The sequence below is a fragment of the Protopterus annectens genome, chromosome 7.part0 (assembly GCF_019279795.1).
Source record: "Protopterus annectens isolate FY-2018-M chromosome 7.part0, PAN1.0, whole genome shotgun sequence".
NCBI lineage: Eukaryota > Metazoa > Chordata > Ceratodontiformes > Protopteridae > Protopterus > Protopterus annectens.
The window spans coordinates 1,125,724,597-1,125,748,070 of NC_056739.1; the positions used below are offsets into that span (position 1 = coordinate 1,125,724,597).

At 35.7% G+C, this 23,474-nt stretch overlaps 1 protein-coding gene across 1 annotated transcript in view; it reads left to right on the plus strand.

Moving 5' to 3' along the window:
- LOC122806900 (endoplasmic reticulum aminopeptidase 1-like) overlaps positions 1-23,474 on the plus strand; it is a 447,374-nt gene that overhangs the window by 324,255 nt on the left and 99,645 nt on the right. Inside the window, exon 15 of the mRNA XM_044077704.1 lies at positions 3,587-3,754. Within this exon, the coding sequence (XP_043933639.1) occupies positions 3,587-3,754 (168 nt within the window). The remainder of the gene's footprint in view (positions 1-3,586; positions 3,755-23,474) is intronic.

Here is a 23,474-nt window from a genome sequence, read left to right on the forward strand (position 1 = left end):
AGTGAAATGTAGCTGACATCAATTAACTGATTTTGACAGCAGTGACACCTCACCTGCCTGTTGACATGCACAGCCATCTACAGGTTGAAATGTTATTACACTTTTATAGTAGAATTTCTTCTGCCAGATCATATGTCCCTGTAGCATCTCATATACACTTTTATTTTACCCAATATACTAAACTAGATCAGGCATCTGGCAAATCCACTATATTTTCTTTACACAGACTTTAGAATTACCACTGCATTATCCTTAACGAATACATTGGTAATAATTCCTCAAGTATCTAAAATCAAAACACAATAGGGCTACATACACTGTCCTTTATTACCCTAGTTAGCATCCCACAGTCCACTCCTTGTTAAAGTGGTATATATCAAATCATATCCTTAGGTCTGCAAACCACCCTCTCACTTTTAGAGTAATCCCAATACCACTCATACTTTGGTAACGCAGATTTCTCCTCATTTTTTTCTGAGCTGTGAAATAGTCTTTTACTTTTCTTCTGGAACATTTCTGCATAAACAATCTTTCAAGATCTCTCAAAAAAAAAACTATTCTCTAAATGGTACTTGCTATCTGGGGGCTGACTATAACACCTTTTCAATTTTCAGCCTATCCATTCTAGTTCTTAAATCTATCAAACATAAGGGCTAATGTTAAGAGAAGAAAAAAGAAAACAAAAGTTGTAAGAAATGCAGAATAAAGCTCTAATAAACTTAAACTATACTGGCCATGACCCCCTACTCGCTAATACTACTCTTAATCTTAAGAAAGACAAAAGAAAAAAATTAAGCGCTAATTACAATCACACCTTCGGTAAATTGAAAATAAATAAATAAATTGAGCAAAAGCATAAACGAAACATCTTACCTCAAGTTATCCTGTATGCCTGCATGATTTGGCCATTCATATAATGTAAAACTGTCTAATAATGCTATCTAAGAAAAATTACAAATATCAATAAAACAATCCGAAATATAAAGATACCAATAAAATAAAGAAATAAAATGTGTTCCCTACTCTACAGTATAGAATTTGTTTCATATATCACACATAGAGCCTTCGACATATTATATATAGCCATACATTTGGGACCATACTCCATCCATGGTTGCAATGAAGGGCCTCCACCATTCTGCAGAATTACTTTCCACCTACAATGCAATTCTGTACCCAGTATTATATCATACGGGTTACAGACTACTCTATCTAATGCTGGAGGCTACACTAAAATCACTCTACTGTTTGGGCGAATGCTATGACATGAATACCTAAAGATCAGTTAATGGGACTCAAAAATGTTTTATGATGCTGGTGATGTTGATTACTTACTGTTATAATCTGAAGATAACTTCCACGTAGCCTCAAATGTCTCTTGATATAAATGGCTCAACACCACCACCTATATTTCATCTTTAATACTGCATTTAAAAATGGGTGAGTGTAACCAGACTTTTGAGTGAGGGATCCAATCTAGTAGTCGGGCTTGGTTAGTAGGTCCTAAATTTTTCTAAATTCTCTTATTGAAACTGCTATTATCTGTAGACAGAATTCCTAAAGCATTCTCCAAAATACAGTTCTAAATCAAACTGTAATTAATTGGCAGTTTTTGTTTCTAAAAATCAAGCTGAAATAATTTGCCATTCTTTGCTTCTTAAATTTCATTCCCTTATTGGTTGGCAGATGAGTACAAACTACAGTCTGATACATATGCAGTCTTACAGAGAAAGATCAACAGGTGGCATGCACAGTCAGTGCTCAGCTATAGTTCATAACATTATTAGGTGATAAAATAATTTACTTTCAGTAAACATTGTGAATAAAGTCTTACCCAATGTGCATATTGATATAAGTAGCCATTACTCAGGGTGACCAAATAGAGTGAAGGTCTTGCATACTGCTCCCCCTGTGCGTGCAGTGTTATTATTGATATATGAAACAAACTTGTAAAAGGTCACAACCAAATCAAAATTCCACTTGAGAAGCGGTATTTTCTTGACAGTATTTTTATGTGATAATTAGTATTTAAGCACTGTCTCTTTAAATGCTCATGGAATGGGAATGTGATTTTATTGGATTAAAGGTATGATGGGTGGGTATATAAACTGTTGCATTGAATGTGTTCAATTGTTCTGAAGAAGTCCTTATGGGAGGATGAAACTTAGGTTAATGTTGTACACAACTACGGATTATTTGTAATAAAGTCAGTTTGGTTACCGCTTCTCAAGTGGAATTTTGATTTTATTATTGATATATGCGCTTTCCCCATGCAATACCTGCAGTTACACTGTCAACAAACTGGGGGAGATGTGCTGTATACCAAAAAGGCCCATTGACTTCAGTGGGCTATGTCATTACGTTGCACATATATTTTGTCATCTTTCACCAGTGTATACTTTCAAAGTTTTCTAACGTGGTAAGGAGATCAATGTTTATAGAATTAGAGGTAGACTCTCACAAATCCTTACTAATGTAAGTAGCTTGAAGAATCAAGGAGGGATACTTCTAACCTCTTAGAGCAAGAAAGCTGGACAAAGCCATAAATAATGAGGGATGAAGGCCCAAAATAGGGATAATTTTTAAATATTGATCTCACAAATTTAGATAGTTGATAGAATAACAGTTTTTGCTGTACCATAAATTTTCTAAAGGCTATGAAGTCTGAATCTCAAATGTATATCATTATTTTCTGACTTCAATCCTCAATAATTTGCCAATGATTTGCCAGAAAAAAACACAATTTTATGAGAAACAGACAAAAAATATGAGGCAAAAATATGTACAGTTGAAAAGTATGCAAGGAGGTCTGTACTTGAATGAAATATGATGTCACTGCTCAGGGTAATGTACTACACTGATTGTAAATAATTTTGAAATCCTGAATCATTTACCTTAACTATTTTTTCTTACCTTTGCTGTTGTATCACCAGCCTGTGTTACCCTGCCCATTCATTGCTTTACAATGTACTTCAGGTTTGTCACTGTCACAGTGGTTCTGTCATTCTCCTGCACACCAATGACCACTAGAAATATTAGCTAAATAATAATGTACACCTCAACATTAGATGACGTACATTATCAGCACATTTTGGTGTAGTATGCTGCACAAGAAAATGAGATAAGCTCCATAGGTTACTAATAATGTGTTCTGTCAGAAATATGTCCCTTGAGTTAGAAAGGCCTGCTTTATTGTTAGTTGCAAGATTTACAGATGCTAGTTTTGCTGGTTTTCCTTGTTATATTTAGGCCTTTTTTTATTTTATGATGCCAGATATTCCATTTCTTCATATCTGATTATAAGATTACTGCACATTCTACAATAAGTTTAATAACAACTGAACTTGTGCAGTTGGAAGGTATTACCCTACCTAATGTCCTCAACCAAAACCACTGATCAGTCATAAATGTTATCATTTAGAGCTCTGGCACTTACCAGTCATGATTTTTAGCCCTTGGCTTCTACCATGCTCTGTACATGTAATTCATCATGTGTCAGAATTACTTTACAATGCAGCGCACATTTAGTATAAACCATTGCCAAGTAATAAGTTAATAAAGAGAAAAAACATGTTTTGCATTACAGGCTGCCAAAGACCCTAAGAGGACTGATATTCAAAACTGGCATAAAGAAAGGTGGAAATCAGCAATGGTATTTCCTGTTACGAAAATATCAGGAAAGTGTTTCCAGCTCTGACAGGCTACAAATGTTGTCGGCACTGGCTCGTACAAGGAGTATACGGAAACAAATATGGTAAGTTCCTTATATGCTTTCTTTTGCAACAATATCTTTACAAAACATACTGCCTTGTTGCTTTGTCAGGAACATTAACCTAGGCTGGATATTGCAGTGCAATACTTCAGGTTATGTCACATACCTGCAAATTAGAATTCTGTTTCAAATCTAAAAACTAATGTTGTATAACATCTTCTTTGATGCAAATGCTATTTAGTTAACTTGACATTAAAATTGTGGAGGGCAGGTCAGTTACAATAATATCCAGCAGGAGTTAGTGGCTATTGCAGTTAAAAACAAATAACATCCAGTGATGGAAAATAATGCAAAAGCAGTTGGCAGCTAAAGCAGGATTAAGAAAGCTAGTAGATAGTTTATATGGCAGTCTTACCACTGGAGAAAATACCCTGATGTGTATAGCTTTGACTGTGACTTACATCCTTCGAGACAAAGACAGGAGATAAAAAGATGATGATGCTCTTTTTACTCTGTACTGTACATTCCAGAATGAAAGATATATTACACATGCATGCAGATATTTGAAGCATGGGCATTAAATGCCCTTCTAGCTTGCCACTATACCAAAACACTTGTTCCCATTTTTCCAGGCTGTTCTTAAAAATATCTAAACTAGCTCTTGCTTTAATGTAATTTGGTAGTCTGTTCCATGCATCAACTACTCTGTCAGAGAACCAGTTAGTACACTTCTCATTCCTATAAAATCTTCGACATAGGTTATCTGATGATTCTCTAGTACTTTCTGTTAACCCCAAACATTCCCAGAGGTAGTTGTTACTAAATGCCCTATATACCCGAATAAGATCTCCTCTCAGATATCTGTAAGAGACACTGTACAAGTTCAGATATTTTAGCCTTTCATAATAACTTAAATTTTCATATCCACAGATACCCTTGGTATATTTCCGTTGTACTCTTTCCAGTTTACTCTTGCTTGTTTTCTTATAGGGTTTCCATATTGTTATTCCATACTCAAGTTTGGGACTAATGTAACTAACAAACAATGACTTCATTATTTTTGATTTCCTAAAGTTTATAAATCTTTTTATACAACCTATAGTTCTATAACTATCATTAACCAATTGGTTGATATGATTAGAAAAACTCATAGCTGAATCTACCCATATACCCAGGTCCTTAAATGAGTGTACAGTTTCAATCAGTGTGTGCTGTATTAAATATTCATCTTTCAGTTTATGCCTACCAAATCTCATATGCTTAGTTTTTGATTATTTATCAGCATATTATTCTCATGTGCCCAAATGGTCAATTTAGTCAAATTATTTTGGAGACATACACATGTAATCGGTTTACCCAATTTCAGGGTGTCTGCATATAGACTGTTGAACACCTTAGATTAAAACGTTAGGTCTGAAGGATGCAATCTAAACAAGTAAGGGCCTAGGACAGAGCCCTGTGGGACATCCTCTCTGTAACGAATGATTTCGCCTGTCCAGTTGCTGTATGATACTTGCCATGTCCTATTTGTAAGCCATGCAGCTATCCATCTTATCAAGAGTACATGAATACCTAGTTGTACTAATTTATTGATCAGTGTTATGTGTATGACCCTGTCAAATGCCAAAGTTAAATCTATATAAATTACAACACAGCACAATTTTTCATTCATAGCTGTTATTACAATGTTATAGAACATCATGTTACAGGTGGTAATAGAGCTGTTTTCAGCATATGCATGCTGATACATGGTTTCAAGTCCCAACCTATCCCATTCTGACAATAACTTATCCAATATTACCTTCTTCATTATTTTTCCACAACATGAAAGTAAATTTAAGGGTGTATATAACTCTGGGTTTGTCCACTCCCCTTTACCTTAAAAACAAATTTGATAAGTGAATGTCTCTAATCTTGAGGAATCTCCCCATATTTATATGGCCTCTCTTGAGCAGTGAAAAATATCCTGTTATGGGAATGTTATTTCTGTGCATCAGAATTGTTTAGAGTCTGTTATTAATTACACAGTACTAAATGAGAAAAAGAACCTTGCACTACTATCCAACTGGCAGGCGATATGCTTAGGAATTTCTTGAAAAACGCATTTACTGACTTTTATTGTGTAGAAATACTGTAAAGTTCTGCTTTACTGGTAATACCTTTGATGTAAGCATATCGTGGCAGATTTTTGCCTGTTTTTTTTTTTTTTTTTTGTCTTTTTAGCTGTGAAAATGATTTACTAAAACCTTGGGCTGGATTCATAAAGGTTACCACAGAGTGTACAGTATGCAAGTGAATAGACAGCACAAGCATTGTGATAGGGCTGTTCTTGAATTCAGAAAGTATGCACTTTGTGGTAACTTCTATGAAATCCCCCTGCTCGTTGCTAGGTATGGACTGTAAAAGCTGTCTTACATATATTTAAAACCATCAGAGTAGTGTACATTATTCTTAACATTTGCAGGCTACCTTCATTTTGTACCTCCAAAACAGTACTGTTTGCTGATAGCCTAGATAGATCCATATATGCACATAGAAGGGTTTCATATTACAGTTACCAATGTTAAAAGTTTGTCCATGCTCGTAGAAGGGTTTCATATTACAGTCACCAATGTTAAAAGTCTGTACATGCTCGTAGAAGGGTTTCATATTACAGTCACCAATGTTAAAAGTTTGTCCATGCTCGTAGAAGGGTTTCATATTACAGTCACCAATGTTAAAAGTCTGTACATGCTCGTAGAAGGGTTTCATATTACAGTCACCAATGTTAAAAGTTTGCACATGCTTGTAGAAGGGTTTCATATTACACTCACCAATGTTAAAAGTCTGTACATGCTCGTAGAAGGGTTTCATATTACAGTCACCAATGTTAAAAGTCTGTACATGCTCGTAGAAGGGTTTCGTATTACACTCACCAATGTTAAAAGTCTGTACATGCTCGTAGAAGGGTTTCATATTACAGTCACCAATGTTAAAAGTTTGTACATGTTTGTAGAAGGGTTTCATATTACACTCACCAATGTTAAAACTTTGACTTATACCCAGATTCAAAAAAACAATTCAGTATGGCACCTGACTAATGAGTTTTTCAGGTTAAAACTTACCATATGCCCTATGATATCCCTTCACCACATTACAGAATATGTTCTGAGGTCACTTACCTTTGAAAAGTTGGAATTTCCTCTGCAATGTTGTGAGTTGCAGTGGATGCTTTTGGTCTCATTAAGTGTAACTTAACTTGAAAACAGCTATTTTACATGTCCCCCACCACGTCATGCCAAGTTTATACTTTTTAATCAATCATCTAAGATAGGCCTGTGTCTATGTGACACACAATCAGTTTCTGCCTTGCATTCATATAAAGGTAAGTAGGTAGAGCAGGAACTGACTAGTTTAAAAATTAAATTTGCATGCAAATATACAAATAGAATCTGACATAAAAGAAGCAGCAACAAGCACCATAAAGGGAATGCACCCGTGTTCATGCATATCTTTACAATAATCTGAATAGTTATCATGCCACACATCTCATTTACAATGAAGAAAGTAATAGGGTGTGTCACAGAAAAGCATCTTGGTTTGAAGTGTCTGTTCACTGCTAGTATATGTATTATGATGCCCTGACCAGGAGCGTGAGATAATGCTACACCATATCCCAGGTTATTAATGTAGCTGGAGACATTTAAGTATGGCAGTCAAAGATATCTGTTTATTTTTCCAAATTTATTATATTAAATTTTAGAAATGGCCAATAGATGTTACAAAATGAACACAATTACTGATATTAAGCCATTTGAATATGAATGTTAGAAATCTTAATTGGTTTAAATAATTTTTAAATGAGAATATACATTGTTTGAAAAAAATGATTCGATTCACAACTAAAAAGATTGGACATATAACAAAACTATATACAACACAAATGAAAAAAAGGAAGAAAACATGAAATTAATGAGAACATTTGAACACAAAATTGTATTCTTACTATTCATACATTTTTAGCAGTCTAGGTTTGGTTAACATTTTAAATGTATTACATCTTGCTTTAATCTTCATTTTGACTTAATTTATTTTGTGCATATAGTACTGAGAGCATATACATATTCTTAGTGCATATACTAATTCTTAAAAAAATGAACAGAAAAAAAGGAATACAATTTTCCACTTAACTTGTAATTGTCTTCTTTACTACAAAACTATTCTATGTAATAATCCTTGGATCAGATTTGATGCACAATTGTAAGAGTACATTAATTAAAAAATGCTAAGAGACTATAAGACTAGTGTTCCATATCATTTAACTAAAATTTTGAATATCTGCCCAAAATGTATTTGGTAGTTAACAGCCATTCATAGAATACAAGTTCTAGATATTGTTAAGCTAGTAAATACTTACAAGCGATCTATGCCTTGCATATAAGCCAATCTCTGACCCTGCTTTATTGAAAATGCTGCATATCCGCAAGTCAAATGGTACACGGGTTACTCGCTAAGACCTTAACCTGGTATGTGATATTAATAGAACCTGCTGGAGGGACAGATTTGTTTCTCAGAGGTTACCATACAGACTCCCACTTCATTTCAAACAGAGCACGTCATTAATCCTCGTCAAATACAATCTGGCTGATTGGATGGGTAACCGTAAATTCACTCCGGGCGTTCCACCTGTGTCCCTCTTGGACAGGGGCAATAGGTGCTGATCGTGGAAGTAAGGATAGAACTTGGCTAAGGTTGTAAGGGCCCTAGAGCCATTAGCCTATTAATGTCCTATGATCCTATGATCCTATGAAATGTGCAGTATCCAAGATTGCCATTATTACAAATTTTAGCATGTTGGTTTGGGAAGTATTGCTGTATAAGAGCTTCTACGTGTATTGTTTAAAAGGTAAGAAAAGGTGGTTTGTCTGAGAGATTTTAAAACACTAGTTTTTCTTTGTCATTAAGGTAAAGAAATGATTTTTTATCACAAAAAAAAATGTTTTAGAAATGCTTATTTTCTTTTATAGTAGAATTTAATATAAGTAAAATAGGATTGAGGACTAAATTGATTATTTAATATGGTTGAAAATAGTTATATGAACTTGGATAATTGTGTCTGTTGGTAGGATAAACTGATTTTCTTTTGAATTATAAAATTCCTTATGACTTTAATACCAGACCAGTCATTATTATTGAAAACCAATTTGCACTGAATGACCTATAAGGATACATTACATTAACCCAAACCAACATAACATTTTTGCTGTTTTTCACTTACTGCATAAATAAATACCAAAGTACTATCCACAGGATAGTCACTGCATAAATAAATGCTAAAGTACTATTTACAGGACATGCAGTAGAAGCAAAGCTTTTAATTGACAGAAATCTAAAAATTATATTTTCACATTTTTTAAGAATACTATTTTTTCTTTAGATTTGGTTTAATGCAAATTGAATATAATAAACATGAAGTACCAGAATCATCTTATTAAGTTCATTTGGAATCATCAACTTTTTATTAGTAATTTTAGAATCATGTGCATCTTTTCAGACTGCTTTGTATGACCTATAAATCTAATAATCAATTTTTATTAAGATAAGTGCTAATTCTTATGATTCTGTGACAGAACATCCAATAACTGCTTTATCCCTTTGCATCATAGTGCTTTTAATCATAATTCAGAGCTTCTAAGGTGACCATAAAATCATAAAGTGTTTCTTAGTTTCACTAACAACTTTGTAGGAATAAAGGAGGCAATTTGCAAACTGCATAGTATTTTAGTAGCAATATTATTTAATCTTATCTATCTGCAATGTAATAAATCAATTTATTATGACTTCAGTACACTGATTATACCATTATAATTTATAATTCTTTATTTCAGCTTCAAGTTTAATTGCTTGACCTGAAGCACTGTCTATAGCAGGAATAGAAACTTAAAACAGGTAGCAGAAAAGGAATAGTATGGTATAAAATGTTCTGCTGAGTCATTTATAATTATATTGGCTTTTTACCTCCTATAAGAGCTCATTAATAATGATTGTGTTTGTTTTACTAATGCTGATCTTAGACTAAGACATGGAGCCAAATATATTCATTAAATTATCAGTATTACATAGTTATTCATTTACATTAGATATGAATAACAAAGGATCATTAAAAATAAGACTTTGGACTAGATTAATAGTAATTAACATTGAAGCAGAAATTACCATGCAGCAATACCTTATTTTATATGTTTATTTCATAAAGTTGCTCTATGCAGACAATGTGGTATTACATGCAGACTCTGAGCAAAAACTTCAGCAAAGGATAGGGGAATGGAAAGTAAAACTGAAAGTGCATGGGATGAAACTGAGTGTAAATAAGACAGTTGTAATGGCAGCAATTAGTGGAGTTCAGAAGAAGCTGAAAACTGAGATAGAAGAGAAAATAGTAGAACAGTGTAACAGCTTCAAGTATCTGGTAAGGGTGGAGAAGAAGAAAAGTTTGAATGAGAAGTTCAAAGCTAGAATCAGAGGGGCTACAGCCAACTGGTACAGAGTGCCGGGTATAGTATATGATTGAAAAATATCAAAGAGGCAGACACCAAAGTAGCTCTAACTGCAGAAAAGGTAAAACAGGACAAATCATTTTGGTTTAGGCACATGTGCAGAAAAGCAGATGACAATCTGGTGAAGAAAATTTGGGACAGACAGGAAGAAGGCAAGATGAAACAAGGCCATCCAGCAAAGAGGTGGATGGATTGCATGAGAGAAGACCTGCGACAATCAGGCACGAGTGCTGATAAAGGCAGGAGAGTGGCGCTGAACAGAGAGAGCGATGGTAACAGTTGACACGACCTCCTGACCCCATGTAGAAAATGGAAAGAAGAGGGTTGATGATAATGAATACTTGATCTGCAGTATTGTATTAATTACTGAATCATAGTCAACCAAATTCATTAGTGGGAAATATCGCATTACCTAGCATCTGTAATATTATAAATGTTTCCACTGTGCAGTTGAAAAAACTATGCAGTTGAATACATAGCACTCCTGCCCTAGTAGAAATATCCTAATAATAAAAGAACCATATAACACACATGATGGTAGTTACAATAACCATTCATGCACAGACACCAATAAACCCTTTCACATGCTGTCATATTAATCAAACATACACAGTGCCACAGCAGCATGTTCTCACACACACACACACACACACACACACACACACACACACACACACACACACACACACACACACACACACGTAAACACAAACAGTGCTACTTACCTCGATCAGTTATCAGTGCAGGGTGAAATTACTCAAATTCACTTTGCCCTACATAAATTACCACCATTGAAATCAATGGATTTGCCACAGAAATGAGGTCTACAAAACCACACTACTGTTTGGGCATCTATGAATCTTAAACTACATAAGTACTGTAACTTGGCAGCAAGATGGACTTGTTATTTACACAGATGTCCTCCACAGAGTTGCATTCCAAATCTCATGGCCTAAGGTACTCACTGAAGATCCTAAGCAGCAAACAGATGGGGACTATGAAACAGAGTGGTCTCACAAAGCACGAAAGACAGCTTGCACTCATTTTGCATAAATCACAAATTTCTATGAATACCCCTTTTATGTTATTTATTGTCATTCACTAAACATCCTTTAATGCTTAGACAAAGCTTAATTGCATTAGGAAACAGCTGCACTGCCAACACAGAAAAAATAGGTGAGAAAAGACATCCATAGCTGGTTTCCTTTCCTTACTGATCCTTTACATTTGAATTTCAGAACTCGTATGAATATATCTTTATGAACATGCTTTGTTTCTACCCACTCATTTAAAACTCTCAGAACTGCAGTTTTATTTCTGATTACACAGCTTAGAATCAATTCTATCAAAGCCAGGTAGGTATATTTGATTCACGTATATAACTCAAAACATGATTAAATTCTTCCATGTTAAAAGAACTACCTAGTAATTCTCTTAATATCTTGTACAACCAAGGGATGCCCAATATCTGTTCAGCTTTGCTACACTCTTTCTTTAAATATAAAAGACATGAATTGAATTACAGCTTCCTTTATCTGATCTTCTTCTTCTTCTTTCGGCTGCTCCCGTCAGGGGTTGCTACAGCAGATCAACTGTTTCCATTTCTTCGTCCTCTGCATCTTGTTCTGTCACACCAACCACCTGCGTGTCCTGTCTCACCACATCCATAAACCTTATCTTAGGCCTTCCTCTTTTCCTGTCACCTGGCAGCTTCATCCTTAGCATCTTTTTCCCAATATACTCTTCATCCCTCCTCAGCACATGTCCAAACCAACGTAATCTTGCCTCTCTGGCTTTGGCTCCAAACCTTCCAACTTGGGCTGACCCTCTAATATACTTATTCCTAATCCTGTCCATCCTCGTCACACCCAGTGCAAATCTTAACATCTTCAACTCTGCCATGTCAAGCTCTGACTCCTGCCTTTTTGTCAATGCCACTGTCTCCAAACCATATAACATAGCTGGTTTCACTACCCTCTTGTAGACCTTCCCTTTCACTCTTACTGGTACTCGTCTGTCACAAATCACTCCTGACAATCTTCTCCACCTACTCCATCCTGCCTGTACTCTCTTCTTCACCTCTCTTCCACACTCACCATTACTCTGAACTGTTGATCCAAAGTATTTAAACTCATCCACCTTCACCACCTCTACTCCCTGCATCCACACCATTCTTCTAGCCACCCTCTCATTCACACACATATATTCTGTCTTAGTCCTACTGACCTTCATTCCTCTTCTCTCTAGAGCATACCACCTGTTCCCTACTCTCACTACAGATCACAATGTCATCTGCAAACATCATAGTCCACGGGGACTCCTGTCTGATCTCGTCTGTCAACCTGTCCATCACCATTACAAATAAGAAAGGGCTCAGAGCTGAACCTTGATGTAATCCCACCTCCACCTTAAATGCATCCATCACTCCCATCGCAGACCTCACCTCTGTCACACTACCCTTGTACATATCTTGTACCACTCTTACATACTTCTCTGACACTCTCAACTTCCTCATGCAATACCACAACTCCTCTCTAGGCACTCTGTCATATGCTTTCTCTAAATCCACAAAGACACAATGCAACTCCTTCTGACATTCTCTGTACTTCTCCATCAACACTCTCAAAGCAAACATCGCATCTGTAGTGCTCTTTCCTGGCATGAAACCATACTGCTGATCACTAATCATCACCTCCCTTCTTAACCTAGCTTCCACTACTTTTTCCCATAACTTCATGCTATGACTGATCAATTTAATCCCTCTGTAGTTAGTACAGCTCTGCACATCACCTTTAATCTTAAAAATCGGTACCGAAACACTTTTTCTCCATTCCTCAGGCATCCTCTCACTTTCCAAGATTTCATTAAACAATCTAGTTAAAAACTCCACTGCCATTTCACCTAAACACCTCCATGCTTCCACAGGTATGTCATCTGGACCAACAGCCTTTCTGTTCTTCATCCTCTTCATAGCTATCCTTACTTCCCCCTTGCTAATCCACTGCACTTCATGATTCACTATCGGCACATCATCCAACCTTCTCTCCCTCTCATTATCTTCATTCATCAGACCCTCAAAGTACTCTTTCCATCTGCTCAACACACTCTCCTCACTTGTGAGTACGTTTCCCTCATTATCCTTTATCACCCTTACCTGCTGCACATCTTTGCTAGCTAGGTCCCTCTGTCCAGCCAATCGGTACAGGTTTTTTTCTCCCTCCTTAGTGTCCAGCCTTTTATACAACTCATCATACGCCTTATCCGTAGCCTTCGCCAACTCTCTCTTTGCCATGCACCTCATCTCCTTATACTCCTGTCTACTTTCTTCATCTCTCTGACAATCCCATTTCTTCTTCACCAACCTCTTTCTCTGTATACTCTCCTGTACTACTTCATTCCACCACCAGGTCTCCTTGTCCTCCTTCCTCTTTCCAGGTGTCACACCAAGCACCTTTCTAGCCATCTCTCTTACTAGCTCTGCTGTAGTTACCCAGCTATTCAATAACTCTTCACTGGCACCCAGTGCCTGTCTTAACTCTTCCCTGAACATCAACTCACAATTACCATTTTTCAATTTCCACCATTTGATCCTTGGTGCTGCCCTCACACTCAACCTCCTTTTCTTGATCACCAATGTCATCCTACGAACCACCATCCTATGCTACCTAACTACACTTTCCCCTGCCACCACTTTACAGTCTCCAATCTCCTTCAGACTGGCCCTTCTACATAAGATATAATCCACCTGTGAGCTTTATCTGATGCTGTATAAATATAACATTTCTACAGTCTATACTTTTGTCATACATGGTTCTTCATATCTTATGCAAATCCCTCAAAAAAGTCACCTCTTCTTTACATTCTTTTAGATAATGACACTGTCCATTAAGTTTGCATCTTATTCCCATCAGTTTCATATATTACTTTTTCTGACTTCATTGCTTCAAACCTATGAAATTCATTTGAATTGTACTCTTTCAATATTTTTTCATATTCTAACCAATAAAATAAATTCCATTCACATTCAACTTTCATGTAATTTTTTTTATATTTAACTTTAAATGTTAGCCATTTAATAATATATTGAAGGTCTACACTTTTGTATGGTCATTGTATAACAACTTCATTTGTTCTCGCATAAGTTTTGAAGTTCTACAAGTTCCTGTTACTTTTCTTAAACCATTTCAAATTGTATTACTTTTATTCTCAATTCCAAAAATTGCCCAAATTGTCAAACAGTCACAGTACCCTGCAACTCTTCTTAATTTATCCAATTTGTTGAATGCATAAGCATGAAATAATGCATTTGTTTTGTAATTATTTCTGATATATATGAATTGTCTTTCATGGTCCAACAAAAATTACCATGTTTCAATAAATGGTCAAATATGCTAGTGTATTTTGGCATTTTACCTTAAATTATAGTTAAAGTCACATATTATTATAATATCCTGTTTCACAAGCACAAGTCTTTACTTTAGTAAATAACTATGTTTTCATTCACAGATGTCTAAATATACAGTACTATTACACAGTACCGTCTCATATATCTTAATTTCCATTGTAAGTAATCTACCTGGCTGGGCACCATAGCATGTAATAATGCAATATCAATACCCTAATTCAGTGATTACTGAGCACAGGAAACACTGTTTGTGGTGGTGTTGCATTTGATGAGTGCATACCAATTAAGACCGCATGTATTTAAGGGTGTATAATGAAAGGAAAACATGCATTTGACTGAAAAATCAAAACACAGAAGAGATCAAAATGTCAAAACTCAAAATATTGAAAATGGAAATTTGCTATGTCCCCACTGTTATGCCGTCTCAGAGTTCATATATATAATTCACAAGGGTGCGTGCGGGGGGGAGGGGTGCCTTCCTGCATTCAATAGATTTTTCAGTATTTTGAGTTTCAACATTTTGAGCTCTTTGGTGTATTGAGTTTTTAATTAAGTGAATGTATTCTGTCATGGGAAAGAAAGTGCAGGATACCTGAAAAATACAAACAGCAGGCAAACCAGACAGAGGCTCACCATGACAACTAATTTTATTTATTTACTCATTTATTGCCTTCTGTTAACTGGGAATGTCAGACTGGGCACAAGTCCCATTTTCCGTGGAGGCCTGGGGTGAAAAGCTATAACTTAAGCTACATGTTTGCAAGAACAGTAAAAAATTAAAACATTCCTTTGCTGATAATATTGACAAACAGTAAATGCATTTATTGTATAGTGTAGAAGTTATATATTGTATATAAGTCAAAGACCTGCATACACGATAGCTGGAGATGCAAGAGCAATGATAATGCAAATAAGTTCAGTATGTATACTGACATAAGTGAGGTTGGATAGCATTAGAATAAGGATATAAGCAGAAATAATCAAGAAAAACGTAAGTAGAAAAGGTTCTGATAGTGAAGAGGTTCAGATAACAGTAGATAGGTAAGATGAGGAGGTAGGTAAGGATGGGGTATTAGTAGGAGATGATAAAAGGTATGGGTTAGTTGCAGGAGCAGTAGTGGGGGTGAAAGAGAGAGACACGAAATAAGAAAGAGGAGAGTCAGGATGATTGATAGATTAGTAATGGAAGAGAAATGTGCAGTAATAATAATAATAGCTAATAGAATACAATAATGTAATTAATAGTGTCTCTTGTGATATATAATGGACGTTACCTTGGAGGAGATTAGATTCCTGACTTTTACTTCTAAATTTGGTTCTGATGAGGAGTCTCAGAGGACCTACATGTTAAGAATGAAGCCAATCAGGAGGTTATCCCCGAAAACTAGAAAAGGAGCTGCTGTACTGTAAAGAAACTTACAGAATTATCCATAACTGTGTGGTAAGCCTTAAAAGGAAAAGGCTGAGAATAAGTTTTGTTTTTTAATGGCCAACTTTGAAGAAAAAAAATGTGCATTCTGCACTACTGAAATTGTTAAGGTGAATTTAAAAAAATAGCAGTACATGAATAATTGTGTTTCTTTTATGTTATTCTCCATTATACATTTTTCTTTTAAATAAATTTCCATTAAAAAATAATCACTGTAAGCCCTGATAGCTGTTGTACTATGCTTAAACAAAGCCAATCCACACCAGTTATCTGGTTTAAAAGATCATACTCCATGCTACCCAATGCATCCACTACCTCTTAAATTGTCTTTGCAACTTTGATAGCATTTGAATAGCATGTGAACATGTCACATCACTACAAAAGTAATATAACTTTCTAAATACTTCTGAAGACATTTTTGTTTCTTTATTAAAAAAGGTGAAAGTACTCAATCAGTTTATTCGATCTGCCTGTTGTTGTTATTCTTTTTTTAGCTTTTTAGCATGATTTCCAATGTAGCTTTCTTAATACTTGTTAAAATTAGAAGAAAAGCATTATTATTTACATTTTCCTTCTTTGCGTCTTTTAACATTTTATTTTCATCTTTCTTTTAATTGCCTAATCATTTGGTCCATTTTAATAGTGTGCTGTATATGTGCAGAAGGTTCTATACTTCCATCACCTCTTGCCCTGATTGCAAAACAACATACTTATTATAAGTAGAAACTACTTTCTCACCATTAGTTTTTAACTGCACTGCTATTATCATTTATGAAAGTAACATTTTCAAAATTTGACTCATCAAAAATGTGTATATTATCAACCACTATAACAGATAATACTTCATTTTCATTGCTTTAATCATCTGGTTTTAGATAAATAGCATTTTCTATATTTTCCGCATTTGCTGCTTATAAAGTAAGACAATCAAAGCATAAATGTCCCATCTTAGATCAATTAGAACAAAATAATTTACAATTTGCTTCCATATTTATCCTTTATCTATACTGCTGGCATAGAGTTTTACCATGACTCTGAATAAAGTGACAATCATCTCCAGTAATAATCTTTGGTTGTCTTCAATAATTCTGCTTCCCTTCTTAGCTGAATAGTAATAACACTTGGTAAATGGTTAAGTTTAGAACTACATACTTGCAAATTTCCATAATCTGCCAAGCCCCAGTCAAGAGCCACCTTTCATTAATTATTTTTATTTGTTTTTCCCCTTATTACCGGTTATTTCATTTTCAAGGACACAGAAACAAAAGTGGGAACATTTTCAGCTATTGCTACAGCGAAAGAATTTGGCTTATTAATGCCTCACTGCTTCTCCATATTTGTCATTGCCTGTACCTCCACAGCACTGTCATCAGCAGTTACCTTGACAACTCCTCTCCTTCAGTTACAGAAGTATAGTCTTGGGAAACATTTGCAGAAAAACACCATTAGGAATCAATTCTATTGTATTTGTTATTGGCATACACCGTTTCATTGCATCTCTCCAAGAAGGCATGAAATCAACACCTGGTTTCCTCTTCTTCTTTAAGTTTATACAGCATTCCATTATCAAGGCCTCCTTAGAAACAACCACAGTTCAGGCATTTTCATCCATCCATGACAGTAATGTTACTCAGCTCCTACGTATTTGGATCAGTAACTATCATCTTGGATGCAGCCTTCATTCTCTTCTCCCACTCAACAGAGAGTAAATGGATTTCATTTGTGCCCGGGCCAAACTTCCCCTAGTCAGTATTAATGCCAGTTTGGGTCTCTCCTGAAAATACAACATAAGTTTAGTGGGACTAAACTGGACAATATAACCTAAATAAAATAACATCAAGGCCTAGTGTTGTTGACACTGTAACTATGTCAACGCATGTTTAGTTTCATAGGTTCATAGGTACTCACTAGGCTATTGCTCCATGAGGATTGCTAGAAGCCCAGCCACACATTTCCATGATGATTTTACCCTGTATATTCAAGTACAAATAACCTAGATATAAGCAGAACATTTACATGTTACTCCTACCCATGAGGGACAAGGGTGCTAAACCATGGGTGAATTTGGGGTGACCTATCCAATCATCTAGATTATATCTGACTACTATAAGAGAAATAGTTTGCTTTATGTGGGCAGGAACATGATTCCATAAAAGTGCTGTTCTTTGAGATACCTATCTATCTATCTATCTATCTATCTATCTATCTATCTATCTATCTATCTATCTATCCAATTTGTTCTATTTATGTTGCAAAAGAGATTTAGATCTCTTGAGTAGGTTTTTACACCCCCATTGGACTTGCACATTTTTTAATGATATGCCTACAAATTTAGTATCATATATTTAATTAAGGGTTCTATAATGAATATGTTGCAAGCTTATTAATGTTACAAATATCTGGAAATAAACAGGCACATGGACACTACCTGCATGCAAACATTTCCAGATTACAACATATGCTGAATCACCCTCATGTAAGACTGTTTTCATAATGGCTACTTAACTATAGGGGTCCAGGGAAGTAAATACTGTGGGAAGAAATAGCCAGGGAATTGTTATGGCTAGGCTTGTATAGGCCCTAGGGCCGATAGCCTAGTACCAACCTATGAACCTATGAGCCTATGTATCGGCACCACTTAGGAAGGCCTAAAGTACCAATATTTGCTGCTCTGTTATGCTTTCTTACATATGTTTTGGAAAGTAATAGTAATTATAAGAATTTTCTAAATATATTTTTCAAGAATTAGATAAATTAATGGCGAGTAAGGGTGGCCAAGGTGGTGCAGCAGTTAGCGTTGCCGCCTCACAGCTAGAGGTTCTCTGTTTCAATCCTCAGCTGGGGTGCCTTCTGTGTGGAGTCTGCATGTCTTCCCTGTGGTTGCATGGGTTTCCTCCGCGTGCTCCGGTTTCCTCCCACATCCCAAAGACATGCTGTAGGTGGATTGGACACTCTAAATTGGCCCTTGGAGTGAGTGCATACATGTATGTGCCTTCTGTGGAAGGTTGGGCACCAGGCTGGCAACTCGACACTGTAAAACTCCACTGCCAATCATGAGTGGACAGGTGATCCACTGTGGTGACCCCTAACTGGGAAAAGCCAGAAGAAGAAGATAAATTAATGGCGAGTCTATTGACATAGTTTTATAAATACTGCATTTGAAGATTACTATCAGTTTCAAGACATAATCTTAGCTTGAAAGGGAAGACAACATCTTTCAATTGTTTAAAAGTTATATATGATGCTGTGTGAATGTTTTGTGGTTACTGTTTATAAACAACTTCCAGCCTTGGTGTAACTCAACACTGAGCTAGTTTTTAGTTCAATTATGCCTTATGTTTTTTGGCAGTATAGGTCCAATAAGACACTATAATGCTTTGGGAAGATTTATAATTCTTTCAAATCCTTAATTATGCCCCTTGCTGTTTAACTGGAATCACTTGATTGCTAATAAGAAGCATTGTATAATTTACAAATAATATTTGATCTTTAGTGAGACTTGGTCCTTAGTAACCAGGTTGTATTTTATTTTATTTTCTATCAGTGTTTATTTTACTAGGCTGAATAATAAAGGATATTAGACATCCATGTTTAATACCACTTTGGACTAGAATTTTAGATAATATAAATTGACCTGGTTTTGTATATGATTGGAGGTTAATCTGGGGACTGTATTGCCTTTATACACACTGAATAAACAGAAACTGCACTAAAACCACTTCTATATAAGCCCATAAGGTCGTGTCCAGTATCTTTCCACATTTAAGACTTAGTTTTAAAGTTTGTACTAATTGAATGACCCATGGCATTTTTAAATATTGCATTCTGTCTGTTCACACTTGTAGAAGCTGACCTCTCTGGTCATCTCAGTGTTGGCATGTTAAATTTATTAATATTGTCTATCATAAAATGTTACACTCATCCCCACAGAGTATGATTTATTTATCTGAGAAGTAAATGGTCGGGTCTTTTTGTTTTAAACAGATCAGTGTCAGTGATGAACTCTATGATACAGACTGGATGTTACCTGATGGGATGTCATTATATAATTCCATTAAGATGGGTTTAATGGTTTGTGAGAAACATTTATAGAATTCAACTGGAGACCATCTCCTGGTACCTTATTTTATTTGAGTAATTTTATGTACTTATGTTCCACAATGAACACTGACTTGATTAGGCTAATATGACACATTCCACTTAGGGATGGGTGACTGAGTTTATTTTTTATCTATTTAAAATTTGTTTACCGGGAATGTCTGACTTGGAATGAAGCCAATTTTCAGTAGAGGCCCAGGGAGAAACGCTCCAGACGTATGTCTTCGAAATGTGGGAGGAAACCAGAGCACGCAGAGGAAACCTACACAAATGCAGGGAGGACATGCAGACTCTGCACAGAAGGCACTCCAAATGAGAATCGAACCAAAAAGCCTCTTGTTGTGAGGCAACAACACTACCACTGCCCTGTCATTCTAAATGCCGAGTTCTGAAAAAAAAGAATATTGGATAGATTTTTATAAGTTAGTATAAAAGTTGTCAAATGTGATGGAAAGGGAAGTGTGTAAATAGAGCATAATGTTATTATACATATCTTCTAGTTATCTTTTCCATGAGATTATGTATTTCACTAATATACAGCAGGACCGGGCTGTCATAGTGATACTTTATGTCTGTCAAGCTTTTCTGGAATGTTAAATAATAAATTAAGTATTCTAAAGATTTAATTTTTTCAATTCAAAAACACGAACCTTCACATGCCCGACAAACCATAATCCCGACAATCAACAAACAAAACAAATCCCCTGTCCAAAAAGCACGCACACAACACAAGCACACCAAAAACCTTACAAACCTACACTAAACCTACATACACAACTATCTATGCACTAACCTTAACCTAAACCCTAACCCTAAGGTCCGCCACTATCGCACACTCACCTAACCCGTGCCCTAACCCTAACTCACTTAACCCGCCCCTAACCCTACAGTCTGTCACTATTGTACACTCACCTGACCCGCGCCCTAACCCTAACTCACTTAATACACCCCTAACCCTAACCCCATACTTACCTTTTTGACGTTATCAGGTAGACTCATATATAAATACTGAAATCCCCACAACTTTCAGTATTTCAAAATTATAATACCAAAGCCTTGAAATTCCGAAACACCAGAAGCATGAAATTCAAAATACCGAAGTTGGGAGCTTCTGGTACTGGGGTGTGTGAATGCATAGGTGTAAGTGTAGGTAAGTATGTATGAGTGTGTTGGTTAGGGGCTTTAGTGTATGTTAATGTGTGCTTTGGCTGTGATGTGTGTGTGCAAGGGGCTGTGACGTGTGTGTGAGTTACCTTTGTGTGTGTGATTGTGTGATCTCAGAGTTAGTATATATCAGTGGGGGAGTGTTGCGGTGTATGAATGCATAGGTGTAAATGTAGGTAAGTACATATGAGTGTGTTGGTTAGGGGCTTTAATATATGTTAGTGTGTGTTTTGACTGAGATGTGTGTGTGCAAGGGGCTGTGAAATGTGTGTGTGGGAGTTACATTTGTGTGTGTGTGTGATTGTGCAATCTTGGAGTTAGTATATATAAGTAGGGGGTGTGAGGGGCACAGCCCCCCACATGGGGGGTGCAGGGCCCCCCTGCTTGTCTGTAGTGTAGGATTGTTTGATTGTGGGGGGAGATTGTGTGAATGTGTATGCGTGTGGTGTATTTGCACTGCAGGTTTGCGATTTTAAATTTCGTGGTTATGGGGTTTCGGTATTTAAAGGTTTCGAATATAGAATTTCAAAATACTGAAATTTCAGTATTTCAGGATTCTACAGTGAACCTACACACACACACACACATATATATATATATATATAGATAGATATATGTATATATATATATATATATATATATATATGTGTGTGTGTGTGTGTGTGTGTGTGTGTGTGTGCGTTTGTGTGTATATCTATCTGTATCTATATATATATATATATATATATATATATATATATACACACACACATATATATATATATATATATATATATATATATATATATATATATATATATAAATAGATAGATAGATAGCTATGCCATTTAGTAATTCAACTGTATGAATGTATATAGTTATTTGAATTTATAATCTTGCTATGAATAGCTAAATGAAACAAAACAAAGGAACAAGAATTGTAATGACATCACTTTCTTGGTATAAAATGAAGTGATGTCATTGCAATTCTTGTTTTGATAAAGTCTGTTTTATTTACGACAAAAGAGCTGAACTTTGTTAAATTACTGCCTTTTGGAACTTGAGCTACATGCTGTTTGTTTTTATTCAAGTTTTTGTTTTGTTTCATTTGGTTATTGGTGTGTTGTTATCTTGAACTGGATGTCAGTTAGAGCCTCTGCCAATGGCTCGTTTCTGGCAGTGCAATTACAATTGGCAAATATTTCTGGCAACCTTACTCATTTTATTGGATTATTAATCCAGTGTATGCTACATTTTTCACAGGCCTCTGAGGACCCCTGTGGTGAAGGAGATTTGGTGGAAGACAAGTTTCCTTGAGTGAATGGTAACAACAAAGATATTTATCCTGATCAACAAACACCTCTTCAGTTAGTTAACAACTAACCTGGTTGTTCAAGGGATTCTTGACCTTCTGGAGGTGATGGGCATATTATTACAATGGCAGATGAGCATGTTTTTTATTTTCAAGATCAGGGGACAAATATAATGGTTGAAAGCCAATTAAAGGTATCTGAGAAAAAATACTAAAATACAGGAAATTACAACTAGAGAATTTGTATTTTAAGAAACATATTCAGTGCGGGAAGTTCCCCAAGGGGCTTAGATACTGGAAGAACCCAACTGGTTTGCAAGAGAGCACTCCATTATTTCATGATTTATTGAAATTGTTTGATAAACATGGTTTTGAATTGATGGAGGTGTTAATGCACCACAGTGTCCGGGAAATATATAAATTAATGAGAAATTTAACTTCTCTTGATCTTTCCATTAACAATAACTTATTGTTACCAGTGAATCGATGTATAAGCAGGTTTTTATTAACTGGAGCATTATTTACATTATTTACAAGGCTATGAGGCCCAGTGGGCCTACCCCATTTCAGGAGGCAAGTGGCAGAATTCATCCCCTGATGAGATTGAGGATACACAAGATTTCTAAGATCAAAGAGACAATGTAGCTATTCAAACTTATAAAAATGAAGTCCATTTAGATTTGTTTGTTTGTTCCACATTGATCTGAGAGACTAAGTCTCGACACCCCTTGGCCAATGTGGACCAGACATTTTGGAGGGGGACACATCAAGTGTACAGGAGGGGAGGGGTTGTTGAACCCCTCCCAAGAATGTATTAACACCTAAAAACATATCTAATA